Source organism: Aotus nancymaae, unplaced genomic scaffold, assembly GCF_030222135.1.
Source record: "Aotus nancymaae isolate 86718 unplaced genomic scaffold, 86718_ANA_hifiasm-v0.15.2.pri h1tg000012l, whole genome shotgun sequence".
Lineage (NCBI taxonomy): Eukaryota > Metazoa > Chordata > Mammalia > Primates > Aotidae > Aotus > Aotus nancymaae.
Window position 1 is genome coordinate 33,381,487 of NW_026988423.1, and position 21,130 is coordinate 33,402,616.

General features: G+C 34.9%; 1 protein-coding gene across 5 annotated transcripts in view; it reads right to left on the reverse strand.

Annotated features, from left to right (window-relative positions):
• ARHGAP32 (Rho GTPase activating protein 32) overlaps positions 1-21,130 on the reverse strand; it is a 202,262-nt gene that overhangs the window by 16,190 nt on the left and 164,942 nt on the right. For all 5 annotated transcript variants that reach the window (XM_012470116.3, XM_012470115.3, XM_012470117.3 and 2 more), the window contains 7 exons: positions 19,856-20,005; positions 11,974-12,076; positions 10,470-10,614; positions 9,951-10,033; positions 1,555-1,662; positions 1,145-1,290; positions 397-592 (listed from right to left, as the gene is read on the reverse strand). In XM_012470116.3, the coding sequence (XP_012325539.1) occupies positions 397-592; positions 1,145-1,290; positions 1,555-1,662; positions 9,951-10,033; positions 10,470-10,614; positions 11,974-12,076; positions 19,856-20,005 (931 nt within the window). The remainder of the gene's footprint in view (positions 1-396; positions 593-1,144; positions 1,291-1,554; positions 1,663-9,950; positions 10,034-10,469; positions 10,615-11,973; positions 12,077-19,855; positions 20,006-21,130) is intronic.

Below are 21,130 nucleotides of genomic sequence, written 5' to 3' on the forward strand. Positions count from 1 at the left end.
CCTTAATGTGAAACCAGTACCAAACAAGTCACTGTCCATTCCTGACTTTCTGAATAAACTGTTCAAACACAGCTTATTTCTAAACAAATTTCAAAACAACATATTTCAGAGAGAAAAATCAACCTGTATAGTGACAGTATATCCTTATTTTCCCAAATAACTTTCCCTATACAACTGAGGTTCTTCTTTTATAAAATTACATGATGTTGTAAAGCATGAATCATTTGTACCATTCCCCATGAAGCAGTGTCATCCATATTTGAATAAATAGGTTTCTCTGGGACTAGCCTAGAATTCAATGGAATACTAAAACACAAAATTGAAAGCAAACTAAAAGAAAATAATAGTACATAGCTATGAAAATCATATCTTAAAACAGGGTTTAACTAATTTTACCTTTCAAGTGGGAACTCAATTATGGTATGAAATTTTCCCTGAAGTGCAGCAGGTCCTTCTCCTACTTCGATATATTTATTTTCCGTCACTATTGGAGAATTGACCTGAGCTTGTGTTCGTGCCTGGGCCTCTTCCAATGTCAGCAGCTTGGTGGATGGAGAGGATACCAGGAGGGACTTGGGCCTTGATAGAGAAGCTTCAAAAAGAAAAGGAAGGTGATGATGACAGTGTATTCAATTTGTTAGTATCCCTGTCTCCATTTATCTACCTATCTGCTGTTTCAAATTTTCTTCAAGTATTTTAAATAGCAAAAACCACAGTGCTTTATATTAAGTGAAAAACTGAAGGTGACATACCAGTGGCACACATACACACATATAAAACTCTTTAATAACTGTTTTCCTTCCTTAAAAGATATGAGGAAAGGTGATCAATCACTCAGATATTTTTAGTTTTGAAAGCAATTTTTCTTCTGTTCCATTTTATACTTTAATATACATCAATAATGAATGACAAGGTTTTTTTTAATGTGGCATGAACTTAGATCACAATAGGTCTAATATGTAGCATTCACTACATACATACAAAATAACTGTCAAACTGTGCATTTTTGTAAGCAGCCATACATTATTAGCTGCCTTATACCAGTGACGAGTTTTTTCATTGAGATAAGAAATGCGTGGTTTTTCACTTATTTGGAAGCTGAGACACACACTCTTGGTATGGAAGGAACCTATGAGAGCCGTACCTGCCCCTTCTTGCATGACCATGCTGATTTTGCCACTGAAGAGCACATCAACGTGATTCAGGATGAACTCAACAACCACAGACTGAATTCTCACTTCCATGAAAGCTGCTGTTCCACTGAAGCAGGCAGATTCTATCTGTTTTGATCTGTGAGGTAAACATTTTCATCACAGAGTTATAAAAATAGCAGTCATAAAGGGCCTCTCTTTTTAAACGTGTAAATCACAGACAAACAGAGGAAGAAATACTTTTACTGTCCCTTAGCTAAGGCCTAGCTGCCTGTTTTAGGGAGATGCAAATAAAAAGAACAGATTTGTTTTATCTTTTAAAAGTTGTCTTAAGGAACACTGATGAATTAGCCTTTTATTTAGGATTAGTTCTACTAAAAGTCATAAGTGAAATGCAAATTACCTTAACAGGTTTGGAGCCCAAACAATTGCTAGATTTTTTGCATGCATATTTGTGATGGAACAATAGTCAGCTAGAAGAGACAAGTGTCTCATCAGGAACTCCAGTGTTCTGGAAATAAAACACAACATATTAACAGAAAGAAACATGATGCAGCAGTATAGAACATAAAAGCCTACTGATTAATTTCTAAGTTTTCAACAGCGAAATGAAGAAAGAGACCATACAAACCCAAGAAAACTTTTCTTTCCTGCCCACTAGGTTTAAATATTACTTATTAGAAGTGAATCCCCACCAAAGCTAGTTTCTGGAATAAATAATATTTTGAAGTTATACCATTCTACTTGCAGCACACATACTAACAGGAAAGGATTTCACACTTCTATGAAAGAAATAGTAATGTCTCAAAAGCCTGAAAGCAGTTAAAAGAAAAATTCCAATAGACATCAAGGGGAGAATATTTGACCAAAGAATATGCTTTTGAAATGAAGAGCCTAATTCAAATCCTCCTGTTCTAGTTTATCTTGACTGGTTAAAATTTGCTTTACTTAAACAATTCCATATCTATTGAGATTAAACAACAGGGAAGAGTATTTCTGAAAATAAAACATAATCAGCTTAAATGTAAGTTAAACCAGGTAAGTGGAAGAGTGTGTGTGTGTGCATGCACACACAGAGGTATTATCTATTACCTACCATGTCTCAAAAGTGTCCTACCTCATAGTACCTACAGTAAAACTATTAAAGACAATGGGCTAGGTGCCATGGCTCACGCCTGGAATCTCAGCAGTTTGGGAGGCTGAGGCAGGCAGATCACTTCAACTCAGGAGTTCAAGACCAGCCCGGTCAACACGGCAAAATCCCGTCTCTACAAAAAGTCTAAAAGCAATTAGCTGGGTGTGGTGGTGCATGCCTGTAGAGCCAGCTACTCGGGAGGCTGAGGCAGGAGGACTGCTCCAGCCTAGAAAGGGTGCTGCAGTGAGCCAGCTTGGGTGACAGAGTAAGACCTTGTCTCACACACACACAAAAAAAGACAATGAATGCAATGAACGGGAGACAGAAATATAAGGCTCTATTATATGAAACAATAATGAAAGATAAAATATGGTCTACATATGAGCCAAAAAGATTCAGATGGGACTAACATGAATTTGAGAAGAAAAGGAATATAATAGTTAGACTAGGCATTAGGCATCATTCAAGATGCTTTTACCAGCAGTCTCATTTAATTCTCACAATGGCTCTAACAAGCACAAAATTACCATTCCCCTTGTATCAAAGACAAAGTCAAGGTTGCTGGGGTTTCCACAAACTAGCAGTGGCAGTGCTGCATTTCAAATCAAGGTCAGAGTGGTTCCAAAGTGCCTGACATTCAACAACATTGTAGCTGCTTTACATTTAAAATGGTAATTCTCTGTCTCTTCTGTATATAATTAAGTAAGAAAAGACAGACAGAAGTGAGGCTGGCCTGAGTACTATGTAGAGGTGAGAAGTTTGAGAAATGTATTTAGAAAACCATGTAAAATTTTATTACTGGAAGAAGGTGAATGAAGAAAATAATTAAAGTACTTCAGAAATGCATTTGATAAGATTTGCAAATTTAAAAAAACCAAAGACATCTATTTGGTTTGCCTATCTAATTATGAAGATGTTTTTAAAAGTTAATGTAGAATTTTAGTCAGGATTCCACAAAATGAGCACTTTTATATTCAGCAGATGAGAGTGTGAATTGTATAAACCTTCACAACCTGGAATATAATTTGGATACTGTTGTCTAGTATTTAGAATAATAATTTAGATTTCCAGAATTTCACTGCGAGGTCATTATTCTATAATAAAAAACATAATCTAGATTCCATGTAAAAGGATGGCCCTCATAGTAATATACAAAATTGGAAAAGGAAGGCTGGGTGCAGTGGCTCACACGTGTAATCATTTTGGGATGCTGAGGTGGGTGGATTGCCTGAGCTCAGGAGTTTGAGACAGACCTAGGTAACATGGCAAAACGCCATCTCTACCAAAAATACAAAAAATTAGCTGGGCATGGTGGTGTGCGCCAGTGGTCCCAGCTACTTGGGGGGCTGAGGTGGGAGAATCACTTGAGCCTGGGAGGTGGAGGTTGCAGTGAGCCACGATTGTGCCACTGCACTCCAGCCTGGGTAACAGAGTGAGATGCTGTCTCAAAAAAGAAAAAAAAAAGGGAAAAGAAAATACCTCATACTACATGTAGATTAAATATGCAAATTATGAAAGGTTAAATAATATATGGCATATCCAAATGAGAGACCACTATTGAAAATTATGCTTTTCAAGAACATCTAAGGAATTCAGAAATGTTGATGTTAAAATTTTAGATAAAAAGTCTATAGCAAAAGATATATGAAGTAGGAGATACACACATATATAAGTTATATTGAAGAAGCTAGAGTTATGCAAGAAGAAATTATATACATTACAAAGTAGGAGATATACATGTACATAGTAATAGTAGGCAATGTATATAATCCAGGTAGAACATACATATAGGTAATATAATGTATATTACAAGACAAGCAAAGAGGATAATATTAGATATATACATGTAAGTGTCTACAGTCTAGCTATAAAATAGTATACAGAGGATACAAAACATGTATGTAATGTGTATTATTGAACGTCTATCTGCAAGACTCTACTCTGGAAATATAGTGATAAACAAAACAGAATTCATGACCTCAAGGACCTTATGTTTTAGAGAGACTGTATACAGAACTTACAATGGATCAATTTATGATTTTTTTGATGTTTATAATGGTGCAAAGGTGACAAACATTCAACAGAAACCACAATTCAAAATTTTTTTAACTCGTCTGTTGCCCAGCTGGAGTGCAGCACGATCTCAGCTCACTGAAACCTCCGCCTCCTAGGTCCAGGCAATTCTCCTGCCTCAGCCGTCCCAAGAAGCTGAGATTACAGGTGTGTGCCACCACACCTGGCTAATTTTTGTATTTTTAGTAGAGATGGGGTTTCACCATATTGGCCAGGCTGGTCTCGAACTCCTGACATCAAGTGATCTGCCTGCCTTGGCCTCCCGAAGTGCTGGGATTACAGGCATGAGCCACTGTGCCCAGCCACACTTCGAATTTTGATCTTTTCCCAGGCTAGTAACATGTGGTATTATATTCTCTCTCATGAAGGTAGGCAGAGGCAGGGAGCAGCAGTTCCCAGGCAGTCACACCATCACAAGAGCAAACCCACCAATACTCCACAGTGTAATGTGTTGCTAGGTGATTTTTCCCTACTGTTTTCTGAGTGCACACACAGACATACACACACACAGTCTTCCAACTTACAATGGTTCAATTAAAAAAAAAAAAATATATATATATATATATATACACACATATATATGGAGTCTTGCTCTGTCACCCAGGCTAGAGTGCAAGGGCACAATCTCAGCTCACTGCAACCTCCACTTGCTAGGTTTAAGCAATTCTCCTGCCTCAGCCTCCCGAGTAGTTGGGACTACAGACGTGTGCCACCCTGCCCGGCTAATTTTTTTGTATTTTTAGTAGAGACATGTTTCACCATGCTGGCCAGGCTAGTCTTGAACTCCTGATCTCATGATCCGTCCACCTCGGCCTCCCAAAGTGCTGGGATAACAAACGTGAGCCACCACGTCTGGCCAGTTAGGTATATTAAATGAATTTTTTACTTACGATATTTTCAAGTTATTGGAACATAGTGTCATGGTAAGTCAAGCATCTGTATATTGAATAGGCAATACAGTATATATAAAAAAAAAAGTAAAGTAGGATATAAGTTCAAGAGGGAAGATGAGAAGGCAAGGGAGCTCTGTATATATAATTAGGAAGGGAAATACCTACTTATGTGGGAAATACCTATAATAATATAGGAAAATATATACTATGGAAGGAGAAATATAAATAATTATGGAGTAGATAAACATAATATAGTAGAGAAGTCATACATATCAGTAGTAGTGGAGACATATATACACACACATATAAAAACAAGGGTGTGTGTATCTACAGATTTAACACATAGTAAATAGATGGGTATGCATGACAGGAGATAAGAACAATGATAGCAGCAAACTCATTTAGTTCATATAATAGCATTTATTATTTAATAGACCTTGTTCTAAGTGCTCCTTTGTTAATATTCACCACAACCCTATGAGAAAGTTACTATTATTGTCTCTGTTTTACAAATGATGAAACAGAGCCCAGAGAGACAAAAGGACTTGCCCAAGGTCACAAAGCTAATATGGTTAGTTTGGCTCCAGAGTCCCTATATCACAATGCCTATAATATCTAGATATTATATATGGTAGAAGATATAAATGTACTATACAGTAGAAAATAAATACATATATAATATAAAACAAGAGATACAGATAATACATATAGTGATGGATTTATGTAAACATATATAGCAAGAGGTATATGCACTTTACTATATGAGAAAATATAAAAAATATTATGAATTCTATTAAATATACAACACATTAGAGGAAGGAGGTATATACATTTATATGTATATGACAGAGTATCTTCTTACTGATATTCTCTTAATTCACTCACAACATTAACCACTACTTTCAAGTCCTTCTGAAAAATGAACTGAGTGGTGCCAGGGCATACTAAGTTTTTATAGTTAATAGGTTTCTCTTTGGCACCCCTGAACACTCTGGCTAACATCATTTGAATTATAAGCTTACTTAAAGTGAATTGTTTCCATAACTGTTTATGAAAGGTTATATTCATATTAATTAAATGCTATCAACATTTACAAAACATGATTTAAAAAATCATTTTTGCTTGCTTGTCTCCATGAAACCTTAGTTGAAAGTTCTGCAAAGTCTTTATAAAGGGTCATTTTGCAGCCAAAAAAGGAAGCGTAAAATGAGTAAAAATCAACTGCTATGATGAGCAGAGAACAATTTAAAACAAAACAAAACCTATAATTACTAATAGTATTCTCAGAGAGTAGGGACTGTATCCATGAAATAAGAATAGTATGCTATAAAGTAGGAATATTCTGAGAAATAAGGGAAGGAGGGAGTTTTTAGAAATAAATATTCTTAAAAGTCAACAGAGAAAATGGAGAACATCCATTGGTAGAAAGTGACCAAGAGAAAATGTAAAAATAAAAGGATTAGTTCAAGAGTTAAAATAATTCCAGGAAGAGAATAGAGGAAGGGGTTTAAATTGTAACGAGAACCATCAAATAAATAGTACAAGAAAATTTCTCCAAACTGAAAAACAAATTTCCAGATAGAAAAGCCTCATCAAAGTGCCCGAAGTGAAGAATGAAGAAGAACCCATACCAAGTTACGTCAATGTAAAAGCTGACCAATAGGTATGTTCTAAATTGGAAAACCTCCAGAAAGGATAAAAACAAAACAGTTCATATAAAAAATGGCACACTAGTACCAGACTTTACTGCATTACTTTAAAGCATTACTTAAAGTAAATAAAGTAATACTGTATTGTAGCATTTTTTAGTAGACAACAAGGGTACAATACCATCAAAATTGTGGGGGAAAAATAATCTGTACACTGAAAGTATACAGCTAATTATCAACTGAATTCAACAATAGAAGAAGAGTATTTTCAGATATTGAGGTCTCAAAAAATTTACCTCCTATACACCTTTCCTCTGAAAGACATCAAAGATGTATACTACAAAAGCAGGTAATAAAAACAAGGAAGATGACAAGAAGATATCCAGAAAAGAAGTAATCTAACTCACAAAGAAGGTGAAGGGAATTCCAGGGAGAGGGTTAAGGTTGGGGTTGGCAGCCTACTTGTAGATCTAGAGAACAATCAGCCTGGATCTAGGGAACAGAAGGCCCTAAAAAGGATGTTTTCAGGAAGAAAAAACATTAAGAAAAAGACTAAGATTGATATGTTTGAACATACTGAGAAAAAGGTTATAGTTCTGTTGGAGAGTCTGGGGGATAAATAAGTGACAAGTAGAAATGTGGCAAGCCAAAAATGGTCAATGAATTCACAGAAAACCCAAAAACTTGTGCCAGGAAGGATATACAATTCTAGTATATGATTGAGTGCAGTTGTGAATAACAGTGACAGTTACTACAATGGAGATACCGAATACTGATTTAACTCCAAATGCTGATATAATTAGACTATGAAGATGAGTGAAGGGGAAGCATGTGTTTGTGTGGTGGTATTGGGGAGAGGAGGTTGCAAGAGAGCTAATTCCTCATTTACCATAAAAGGAAAGCAACAAATATTGTCAAGGAATGAAAAATACACACACAGCAATATAAATAAGCATGCTATCAGAAACAGCGGCGTCAACTCCAGCAGAGAGAGCTGACGGTAATAACTTCTGGGAAAGAGGAAGTTGGGATGGAGGGTGTGCAGCTGGTAACTGCTGTTTCTCACTGTCAGCTTTGCATGCCATTTGGCTTTTTAAAGCTATCTACACATGTCATATTGATAACTTTTTTAATATATAAAAAGATATATTTACATGGTAAATCATGTAAAATTACCAAGAGACCTTGGCTTAAATCTAACCATCCATCTTGCTCCACTTAATTTGAAACAAAAATAGCAGGGTTCAGGCTGATTCACACATTTTATCATTTAAAAAATCCTCTTAAGAAGATGAGTATAGTTGTCCTTTGGTTATCAATGGCAGATTGATTTAGGACCCTCCACAGATAATACAGTCAATGGATGCCCAATTCCATTACGTAAAATGTTGTAGTAGCTCCATATAACCTACACAATCCTCCCAAATGCTTTAAATCATCTCTAGATTACTCATAATACCTAATACAATGTAAATACTATGTAAATAGTTGCTATACTGTATTGTTTATAGAATAATGACAGAAAAAAGTCTGTAAATATTCAGTACAGATCCCTCCTAATATTTTTGATGCATGATTGGTTGAATCCATGGATGTGGAACCCACAGATACGGAGGGCTGACTGTATTCTAATCACAGATATTAAGATTGATTCTTAGGTCACATAGGTGATCAGTGATGGATCTGGAAATTCAGATTCAGGTCTATCAAATCCAATAATTTTTATATGGCACTAGGGTTACTTTTTCTGATTAGTTGATAAAAAGTCCTCTTCTTCCCATTCTTCAAATAACTGTATACTGATCAGATTCGTCTCTCCAGCCTGCCTTTTCAGGGCTAAATATCTCACTTTCTTTGAGCTTACCTCCCCACAACTCTTCAATTTTCTTTTTTTCTTCCACTGTTTAATGGGTTCTTAGACCTTATTAATTTTATCACATTCCTCTTCAGATGGACTCTATCAATAGGACAATAAATTACTAAGTTACCTCCTAGGTCATGACTATCATGCACTTGTATCCATAGCGTTGATTTAAAAATATCTATTGATTTTTAGTATTGATTAAAAATGTTGGGTTGATTTAGTGCTGATTTTTTTTTTTTTTTTGAGGCTGAGTTTTGCTCTGTTGTCCAGGATGGAATGTAGTGGTGTGATCTTGGCTCACTGCAACCTCCACCTCCCAGGTTCACGTAATTCTTCTGCCTCAGCCTGCTGAGTAACTGGGATTACAGGCACCTGTGTCCATGCCTGGCTAATTTTGTATTTTTTGTAGAGACAGGGTGGCGCCACGTTGGCCAGGTTGGTCTTGAACTCCTGACCTCAGGTGATCCACCCACCTTGGCCTCCCAAAGTGCTGGAATTACAGGTGTGAGCAATGGCACCTGGCCTAAAGTACTAATTTTTAAAACATATATATAAGCAATGTCATTTTGAAAAAAAAAAATTAATTTGCATGTTACTAGAACATCTGCTGAATTTAATTTATCAACAATTGAAATTTTAAAATGTATCTTTTGTTTCTTTGCATACTAAAATCTAGTTTCAACCATTTTCTTCTTCTCCCTAACTGGCAAAGTCATCTTCAATTTTATTCTGGTTTTCTCAGACATAACCACAAATATTTCCAAGAGTTCAAACTAACACACAAATCAAATTATGTTTTAAAAAGTAGCAATAACAACAAAACCAATGAAGAATCTAAAACAAAGAAAAAAATCTCCAAGTTTAGTCTATCATCCATTTGTCTATCCATCTATTCATTAAACCTTTAAGTACCTATAGGATACTAAGCAGTGTGCCAGGCCTTGGGGATCTAAGGACCAATGAATATCTATACATACACACACACACACACACACACACACACACACACACACACACTATATGTGTGTGTTTATATATGTATAAGTAAAATCCAAATCCATTCTTTAAAAATGGAAATTTAATTAGAACTCCAAGGAAGTTTAAATAGAAATCCAAAGGAAAAAAAAACTGTTTACAGGTCAATCAACTCCTACCTCCACCTAGTATTTACCCACAGTGGCTGACCTGTAGTGTGGTGGCGGGAGCTGCTGGATGACATCGTGGATTTTTATCAGCCTTTCTTCATCTGTTGCTGCTGAAACTGCATCCTAGAACAGTCACAGTGCAAAATACACTAGTGAGCTTTGTTGGTAAAAATGAAAGTTCTTCACTTACAATTCAGTTTTCACTCTGAGATCAACTCACTTTGCTCTTGGATGCAAAATGGTGAGGAAACACAACATTGTATTAAGGAAGTCAACTGTTTCCACGCAGTTTGTGAACACTGAGATCTACGAAACTAAGTTTAAAAGGCTTGACAGTAATCTGTATTAAGGGTAACAAGACTAGCAGGTCAAAGTCAGAAAGCAACAGAATGACAATGTACAGCAAAGACCACAGACTAACTGGCAATATTTGTTTTTTTAAGAAGTCATTTTAGTCATAGAACTATTTCTTACATGTGACCAAACCAACGTTCATGTTTTGAACAAAAGCACAGCAAAGTTCCACAAAGAATTAGATTCAAAAGTAGCCTGTACTCACAGAAAATTTCTCATACAGCTGGTAGGTAAGCAGAGGGTTTGGGAGTTCCCGGAAGTACAGCTTACATAGGGAGCCCACAGAATGGATGTCCTGAACATATGGTTCTTTTGTCAGGTCGGGGACATGCTCAGAGTCAAATTCATGGCTGATATAGACAGAAGAGGACAAGCAAGTCATTTGACTGAGGAAAGCAATATATGTCTTAAAAACAGAAAGCATAGGCCCCAAAAGTGTTTAGCTCTATTTCAGTGAGTTGCTATTATCTTCCATTTATTATACTTTACATAAGTCATGTTTGGACTTGAGCAACAACTGGACATCTTAGTACAAGACAGATACCTTTCTATGTGGAAATTAAGGGCACAGTTTTAACATTAAAATGGACAATGGCCTCTGAGATACATATGAATGAACAGCTCTTACAGTACATCGGTCTGAAAACAGGACTCCTAATTGCTAATGATTTGAATATCCAATTATTTTGGCAATTCTAGAGACTAGTGTTGAATGGCAAATGATCCACGAACAATTATAAGCAGAAATTCTGCAGGTACAAATTATATGACACAAGAATGCTTTCTTAAAGCAGATTAAAAAAGTCAGAAACAACATAAAGCTATTCCTACCTAGCTAACAACAAATTTTAATAAGCAGGAAAATCTGTATCATTAGAATGAGTAAAATAAAAGTTGTATACAGAATACTAAGGCAGATTAAGCTCACTCTCCAGGAATTTAATTAATATTAATCCACAGGCATGAGACCACTTATCATCTACCTAGAGGATTAATGTGTGTGTACAATATGAATATGGGATTTACTTTGTCTTAAACTGAAGACTAAAACTGTCTTTAGTACAAGAACCAATTTATGTATTTTTCAAGCATGTATTCCCAAAAACTGAGATGGGCTCTGTGATTCTTTAAAATATTAAAATCCCTACAGAATAATGGCAGTTACCATGTACCACAATACAAAACAAAAGATAATGGCATATCAAGAATAGACTAGAATTCAAGAGATTAAGCAAAAATAAAATATTGCTGGCACAGAGTATGTCACTGTTTTTGTCTCAGAGAAGATTTGGGGAGGATATGTACGGATGCATACTTGAGCATATACACAGAATCAGGGTCAAAGGAGATTAGAAAATGTTCCATTACCTTCCATTTTAATTAACACCTAAAGAATAACTCTATTATAATGCAAATTTTATCTCTTACGGCTGTCATCAGCTCAAACTCAATTTGCTAAAATCTTCAATCATTACAAAGAGGCAAAATACAAGTACTGAAGAGATTAAGGTGAATGATTATCTGATATTACAGATGAAAAAAATGCCATTTAGAAAAGTATACGCAGAAAATAACATGGATATTATTTCCTATTTTATCTAAACTATCTTTAATAAGAATAGGTTATCAAAGTAAGTGAATGAGTTTTTCAAAGATTTTCATTTTAATTACTTAAATAGGAGTGAAAAAAATGCCATATAAGACTTTACCGTAGTCTCTGGATATTGGAGGCAACACCAGAAAGGCGATATATTCCATCCACAATGCCATATCTCTCAATGAATGCTGTGCAGCTTTGAAGAACCTGGGGCACTAAAGAGAATTTTTAAAGACATAGATTAAATTGGTAGTATTCACTGTAACCAAAGTTGCCAAAAAATAAGATTGTTTTAGTTTACAAAAGCAAAATAAAATTTGTAAATTAAAGTTAAAAGAGGCAAAAATTAATCCACTACAAAAAAAATGATGGGGTATATTTACCTAATTTGACACCTCAACTAGATAAATAATTCCTGAATAATCAAGACTGGCTCTATGTCATTACACTTAACTAAGTAAGAGTTTATACATTATTAGGACAGTCTCTCTTCTGCAGTAGACTCATTTAGATCATGTTACAGTTACATATTACAGTAAAATGAACTGTTTAGTCCTAACACCATGCCAGATTTTTAAAAAATACATCTGTTCAGCTGACTTTCATATATAGCAAATGGATATACAAAGTTAAATGCTTATCCCAACAACATAATTGCTTGCAAGTGCTGCAAAGTTTTGCTTCTAAAAAAGTATCTTCTATCTTTTCACAGTTAATGCAAATTCTGACTTTATTCAATAAACAAAACACTAATATAATGCAAAGGCCAAAGCAATTTCAAACAGAATCTTGTAACTTCCTGGCCATTTTTACATTAACTTACTGACATTCTGACTTTATATTATCAGCTCATGATAAAGGACATGCTGTCTGGCTAGCTCCATTAATATACACTGGAAAGCTGTCTGAGGCATGCAGTATAGAATAGAATTTTCAAAGTATATGATAAAAAAATTTTATAACCATTCAAAATTTATAACAGCTGAGACTTTAACATTAGTTGTTTTGCAATGCAGATTGATGAGTTTATTGACTGTAGTATGACCATTTGATAGGGTTAGTTAAAATCCTTGAAAAGAAATCCTTGGAAAATTTGGTCTTCAAAGAGCTATTATAATAGAGATAAAACATTCACAGTGGCAAATGAAACAAACAAGACATTTTAATAAGATAATTTTAGTGAATGTATTTCATTTACAGTATATTGTCATTCTTTTATTATTATAATCGACTTTTCCTTGGTTTTCCTAACTTTTGTTGTCCTTCCTGGAGTCTATCTTTAAATTCTGTCAGATTCTATAACAACATTTAAAACTTAACCTCCTTATCTTTGATTAAAAAATAAATCAAAAAACAAAAACCAGCAGCTGATAATATTAAGTACTAAATATACACCAGGCTAAGTGCTTTACAATGGATACTTTCTGATTTTCAGAGAAATCCTACAAGGAAAGTACTATCATATCCCCATTTTTATAGAGAAGAAATTGTATCTTACAAAGAGTAAGTTTTACTCAAGGGCAGGCAGGAAATAGCGGCAGAAGTGAGATTCTAACTCAAGCAGTCCAAATACAGAGCCAATGCTTTTAACTACTGCAATATACTGCCCAGCAGAGTAGGGCTTTCACAATTTACACTCAATTATTATTGTGTTTCCATATTCCACAACTCCAGGCCAAGTGAAATCTTACCTTTTGCCATACAAACCAACCATCCATGATTCCTTCACAAAACAATTCCTCTAGCCGGACTCTCCCCTACAACCCTCCTTCATAGAGAAAATTCTTGGCTATTGTTCAAAATCCAGCTAAACTATCACTCTTAAGCAAGCCTTCACTGAATACCCACAAGTAGAGGTAGGTGAGCACTGTGTTCTACGTGCTCACAGAACAATATTTCAAATTATCATTTATTATTACCCTTTTCTGGCTGTGGGCTCTTCAAGCGCAAAACCACGCATCATTCATCTTTGTAAATTTAAAACTCAGGAACACTGTCCTGACACAATGTACACAATTGGCAAGTGAATTAATTTACAGGTGCCCTCAGAGCCTGAAATAGTTATTATCTGGTCAAGTTAGCAGGGAAGGAGCCTTAGTTTTCATATGGAACTATATTAGTATTAATACATTTTCAACTATATGCTTTCTGCCTCTAAAAATATTCAAGACTTTTAGCAACAAGAAAGGGATATATTTATGTAGTAAAGATGAAGGGCAGGCAGAATTGCTGGGTACTTCTTGTGGATTCAATTGATATTAGAAGCAATCTCTGTGTCAAAATAATATGCAAAATATATAGTATCTTTACAAAAGCTTGGGTCCTAGTTCTAACACTGTCCCACCAATGATAACATCGGTGTTTTGGGCTTCAATTCTAAAAACTGGAAGTGGAATAATAAAATTTGGGGCTAGAAAATTTCAGTCCCCTGCTTCAAAGGGAACATATTTAGAGATTACTGGTATAATTAACACCATTACTTAGGAAAAGAGTTAAAATTCTTTCCTGTAAAGCATCAAGAAGATGCTTCTCATTATGTATGCTCCAAATTAACAAGCTAATTCACCCAGGTACACAGAAGGTTTGTCTTGGAAGAAAACTCTTCAGAGCACAGTATTTTATTTCCATATTGTCAATCTATACTAGCACACAAAAATTTTTCATAAAAATAAGCTACTATTTATAAAAAAGGATAGGTAATTTTTATTGGATGTGTATATCTGTGTGTTAAAAGATTCATATCTGTTTACTATTTCAAATAAGTAGGAAAACACTGAAAACATAGAGAATTAGAGGTGTTTTCCTGATAATAAGGACCAGTTCCCTACTCACATAATACTTCATGGCAAGCATCTGAATTTTTTTCTTATATTTTGTGTTCCCTGAGTAGAAGGACTGAACGTCTACACAACAATCACATAATAAGCTTAATAAATAAAATTACATAATTATTACTTATAAGTTTAAGAGAGACAAATGAGACATTTAATATAAATAGGTGGCAAAATGAAAGAAAAGCATAAACTTGAATTTTGAAGAAAAGAGAGCAGAAACTGAAAAACAATGTCAGAAGAAAAAACAGATCTGGTTTCTTTTTTCACTAAAGAGTAGGAAAGCAATATAAGAATCTAATATATTCTATTTTATAAAAAAAAATGCTAGTTTTAGAAAAAAGGCAGTTTATTAGTTACCCCAAACCATCTAACAAACCAGCCAAATGCATACTGAATAATGATATAGTCAAAATACATTAGAAACCTCCAAAATGGTTCCTCCAAAAGGTGGTATGACTTTTAGAATCATTCCCACATTCTCCACATAATACACTTCTGATTTACTTTCATTTTACATTCTTAGTTTTTAAAATATCATCATATGACAACAGAATAAGAATTACATATTTAAATTAAAACTGATGATCCTTAAAATTAGAATATGGCTAAAAGAAGTAGGAAATGGCTCACTGCATCCTTGATGCATCCTCCCACCTCAGCCTTTCAAGTAGCTAGAACCACAGGTGTGGGCTAATTTTTTAAAATTTTTTTGTAGAGGCCCTGTCTCTACAAAAAAATTAATGATAAAAAATCAGTGATACCAGAAAATTCTCTGTTCCACTCAGTTAGATTTTATCATAATTAGGGAACAGATGAATACTGTAGTTTAACCTGCTATTTTTCAGAAAGAAGTGATATAATAGCTTCTGTCCTCCCCTACTAACCTTATGAAGAATGAAAACATACCTGAAACTTCTAAGTACAACTAAATTTGAATTGATATTTGAGAGCTAATGAGCATGGCAGGACAAATTGGAAAACTCTCCTTAATTTTTTTTTTCTTTTTTTTTTTTTTGAGACAGAGTCTTGCACTGTCACCCAGGCTGCAGTGTAATGGCACGATCTTGGCTCACTGCAACCTCTGCCTCCCAGGTTCAAGCAATTCTCCTGCCTCAGCCTCCTGAGCAGCTAGGATTCCAGCTATGGTATGTGCCACCACACCCAGCTAATTTTTGTAATTTTAGTAGACACAGGGTTTCACCATATTGGCCAGGCTGGTCTTGAACACCTGACCTCAGGTGATCCGCCCATCTCAGCTTCCCAAAGTTCTGGGATTACAGGCATGAGCCACCACGCCAGGCCTCTCTTTCATATTAATAATCACATCTAAGCAAGGTTAAACATGTTACATGGCATTAAACACGCCATGCTGCCCAGGCTGGTCTCAAAATTCCTAGGCTCAGGTGCTCCTCCTATCTTGGCTTCCCAAAGTGCTAAGATTATAGACATGAGTGAGCCACCACACCCAGCCCCCTACAAAGTCTTAAGATCTTAAAAAACTAAAATTCCTAACATATTCATTAAATCAAAGACAAACTACTAAATCATTTAACTACTAAAAAACCATTTTATTTCCTAATTAAAATTTAGTTAATAAACTTCAAAGGTTTCCCTTCTCCTGCTAATTTAGGCTTCATTTGAATATTCAAATGAACATCCTTCTTATGAATATTTATTCATTTCTTACCAACCCTGATGAAACAGGAAATTATTTTAACATGCCGAGTATAATATATCTGACCTCAGTCTTCAAGGTTTCTGGCTCCTAAAGTTTACTGAATTTCAATTACACTTTAACATCACAAGTCAATTTATTTTCTAGTCATTTAACTTTGTTGACAAAGAGGGATTAATCTTCCAGGATTATTAAATTCATTTCTAATATTCCTCTAATTTTTTTAATTGAAAAAGCAAGGCAACTAAGAAAAAAAAATCACAATATTCTCTAATACTTTACTATAATTATATTCATTTTTCATACCACCTATATATCCAGACTTATATATAAATAGTAGATATAATTCTTAACATTGCTTCAGGTTTCTACACTGTTTTCAAACTTATTTATTTATTTATTTACTTGCTTACTTACTTACTTACTTATTTAGAGACAGGGATTTGCCCTGTTGCCCAGGCTGGAGTGCAGTGGCGTGATTAATAGCTTACTGTAGTCTCCAACTCCTGGGGTCCAGCAATCCTCCTACCTCAGCCTCCAAACTAGCTAGGAGTACAGGTGTATGCCACCATGCCCAGCTCATTTTATATATTTTTCTGTATAAATGGGGTCTTGTTATGCTGCCCAGGCTGGTATAAACTCCTGGCCCCCAGTGATCCTCCTACCTTGGCCTCCCAAAGTACTAGGATTACAGGAATAAGCCATCTCACCCAGCCCAAACTTAAATTTTTTAATAGCTTCAACATTTATAGAACATTACCCTGTCTGGGTGTGATGGCTCATGCTTGTAATCCCAGCACTCTGGGAGGCTGAGGTGGGTAGATTGCTTGAGTCTAGGAGTTCAAGACCAGCCTGGCCAATATGGTGAAATCAGATCTCTACAAAAAATACAATAATTAGCTGGGTGTGATGGTGCATGCCTGTAGTCCCAGCTATTCAGGAGGCTGAGGCAGGAGGATAGCTTAAGCCCAGGAGGCAGAGGTTGCAGTGATCTGAGATCGTGCTACTACACTCCAGCCTAGATGACAGAGTGAAACCCCATCTCAAAAAAGAACATTCTCCCAAAGTTCGGTATTTGATTTTTTGTTTTTCATACATAATGCTATAATGAACATTTTTGTTTCTATTTAATTATGACATTAAGGTAAGTCCCTAAGCATGAATTCATTAGCTGAAAGGAACATTATAAAGTGTCTTGCTATGAAGTGTCAAATGTTTTCCAAAAAGGCAGTGCTAATTCAGAACCACCTGAAGTCAACAATTCTGAACCTATTGGTAAAAATCACTGCTATGTTTAATGGCACTGGATATAATAATTTAGAAAAATAGCTTTATTTTAATATTTACCAATGTAAAATAGTATTTCAAAATTGCCTAAAGACACATTTCCAGGATTACAAATAAGGAGAAACATTTTTCTGTATTTTGTTTATTATCAATTGCCCTGTGACAGTTTAATGTTTATATCTTTTCTCCAATCTTTTACTCAGGAACTTAAATTTTCTCAAAAATCTGAAATGATATTCTCATACACTATGATAGCAGCATTTTATCATAACCAAAAATGACTACCTTTCCTTGTCTATGATACCTCTCCCTCTACATTGTTATTTTTCATTATATGAAAAGTATATATATTTAAGCCATCTCTTTATGTTTTTTGTTTAAACCTGAGAAAGAGCTATTATTCACTTTATCTCAAAACAAAATCAATTCACATTGGCAATTCTGTAAGTTTAAAATGGTTAACTTACACATTTGAAGTTTATTTTCAGTATGACAAAATGTAAATTTTTTTCAAAACTGCTACTTAATTATCTCTATATATTATAAATTGCTCTTCCTCATGACATGGTTCTAAAACCATACTTTTCTCACAATGGATTCTTATGTATAATAACAACTATTTCTGAACACTCTAAGCTGTTTCACTCACATTTCATTCTCTGCAAAAAACTCTGCCTTTTTTTTTTTTTTTAAGATAAGGTCTTGCTCTGTTACCCAGACTGGAGTGCAGTGGTGTAAAATCAGCTCACTGCAAACCCCACCTCCTGAGCTCTCTCACCTTGCCCTCCCAAGTAGCTGGGATTACAGGTGCGTACTACTTCGCTGGTTAATTTTTGTATTTTTGGTAGAGACCAGGTCTTGCCATGTTGCACAGGCTGATCTCAAACTCTTAGGCTCAAGCTATCTGTCTGCCTTGGACTCCCAAAGTGCTGGGATTACAGATGTGAGCTACTGCACCCAGTGAAAACTCTGCCTTTTTAGTTTTGAATATTGTTTTAACGTCTAGTAAAACTAGATGTCTCCTATCCTATCACTGATTTTTTTCTTTGACATTCTTACTGATTGAGTTTTCCATGTGCATTAGTTGCAAAACTAATCCTGGGAGTTTTTGTTTTTTTTGGGATCTCCATTAAGTTGGTATTAATTTGAGAATAACATCTGTTTGAAATAACATTTTGTCTACTCTCTCAAGAAACATGGTACAGTTTGCATTAAATTCCTAAGTCCATTGATATTCTTTAAACAATGAGTAAGACCTTAATTTAAACTTGATACTATCAACCCGGTATTATTATTACTTTACCACTGTTTCTCATTAATGGTCTTCTCAAAAGGGACAATGGGTATTTCCCATACAAATTTTGAATTTCACAATCACCTATTTCCGGTACTTAACAACATTATAGGTAGATCCTGCCTTCATCTTCTGGAATCTCTGAAAGAGATGCTAGAGGAAAGAGCTATTTTAAAATATAAAAGGAAAACTTTTTTTTCTTTCCCTCCTATCCTTCTCCTCACTCAAAAATTAAATTCTTGGTTCATAATTTAATTTATAAATAAAGGAATATAGATTCCTACAAAAAATAAAATACAGATTCTCTACAAAAAATAAAATGAGAAAAATTAGCCAGGTGTTGTGGTGCATGCCTCTAGTCCCAGCTACTCAGGAGGCTGAAGTGGGAGGACTGCCTAAGTCCAGGAGTTCAAGGCTGCAGTCACCTATTATCACACCACCGCATTCCAGCTTGGGTGACAAACCAAGGCCTTGTCTCTTTAAAAACAAAAAAAAATTGGAAGATTGATTTTGGCACTTTATGTGTCAAAACTATGATAGTTTTTTCCATAAGAAGAATTAGATAAATATTTTAGGATAAAATGTGGGTGGCAAAACTGGCTGAAGAAGCTATCTAGGGAGAAATAGAAACTAACAAAATAACAGGGTGGTTGTAATACATTTTGTGTGAATGTCCTACTCTTCCCAAACAGAACATGAGCATCTCTGATGCCAAAGTGCATTCTTAGACTTTTCATTCTCAGCTCCACACAGAACTGAGTAACTGAGAAAGCTTACTTAATACATACATTGAACTGAAATGAAACAAGTATCATTTGCATAAATCTATTCCATAATCAGTTATAGAGAACCAATATGGAGAGATCAAAAACTCAAAGTATATGCTTGCACATTTTATTTTTACCTTCAAAACCGGAATTTAGAAGGTGCTCCCCCAGGTCACAACCAAACACCCTCTCTTTCAAGATTCCCCGCTGCTTCAGCTTCTGTTTTGTTGGACGAGACTTCATGAATGTTCGTAAGAAAGTAATGAGCTTGCCGTGCTTTTTAGACACTAAAAATCAATAAAGAGAAAATATCCTGGTTGTGGCAAGAGGTTACATTTTAGTTAGCATAAAAAGAAACATATCTCAAGAGGCTGACAGCAAAATAATCTATTATGAATACACTTTATAATCTTCAGGAAAATTTCAGCAGAAGTTTAGCTAAGAGTTGTGTTATAAATAACATCATAATTCTGTACTTTCTTCTCACCACCTTACTTTATGAGAGTGTGAGCAAATTCAAGTGTTGGAACCCATGACATCTGAATCATGCTTGGTAAACCAGTCATCTTCCCAATGCACACTTAAGAATGTTACAGGATTACAAGAGGAACCTGAGTTTTGCTGTAATACATTGCTTTGGAGATCTTTAAAATAAGTAAGACTTAAAATGATGTACAAGTAATTTGCATTTCTGGTCAATTTTTAAATTATTTTACTTGATGGTTAGAAATTTTCATAGCACTTGTAATCTGTTAAATACAACTGAAAAAAGAAAACTCTTCATTTTGCAAAGAGAACATGCCCATGATGACACAGAACACACTTGTCAACCTAATGGGTATATAAATACAAAACACACACCCACGCAAGCATCAGATCTTCCATTAACATTCGTCTTTAATATACTAAATACTCCTCTTCAATCCTTTGAAGATCAAGGCAAGAGGTGAGTAAATTAATATTTGAAAAAATATTTCCACTGACTGATACATTAGAAAGACAATTGAAAAAAACTGAAAGTAAACAAATCTCTTAAAAATGACTTTTGCTGAGAAGTGCAGCCTATAGGGATAATTAATTAAGCTAAACATCGACATACAACAATATCATGAGGTCAAAGATTAGTTGTTAGATAGAAGACTAAGCCGGATGGCCTTAATCCACCTACTCAGTTTGCAGATGATTACTGGGAGCCTTACTGAATCCTGCTATACATTTTTAAATTTTTCATGAGTACACAGTAGGCATATATATTTATGGATACAAGAGGTATTCTGATACAGGCATGCAAAGTGTAATAATAACACCAGGGTAAATGGGATATCCATCCCCTCAAGCATTTATTCTTTGTGTTGCAAACAATCCCATTATAGTCTTGTAGTTATTTTTAAATGTACATTTAAATTAATTTT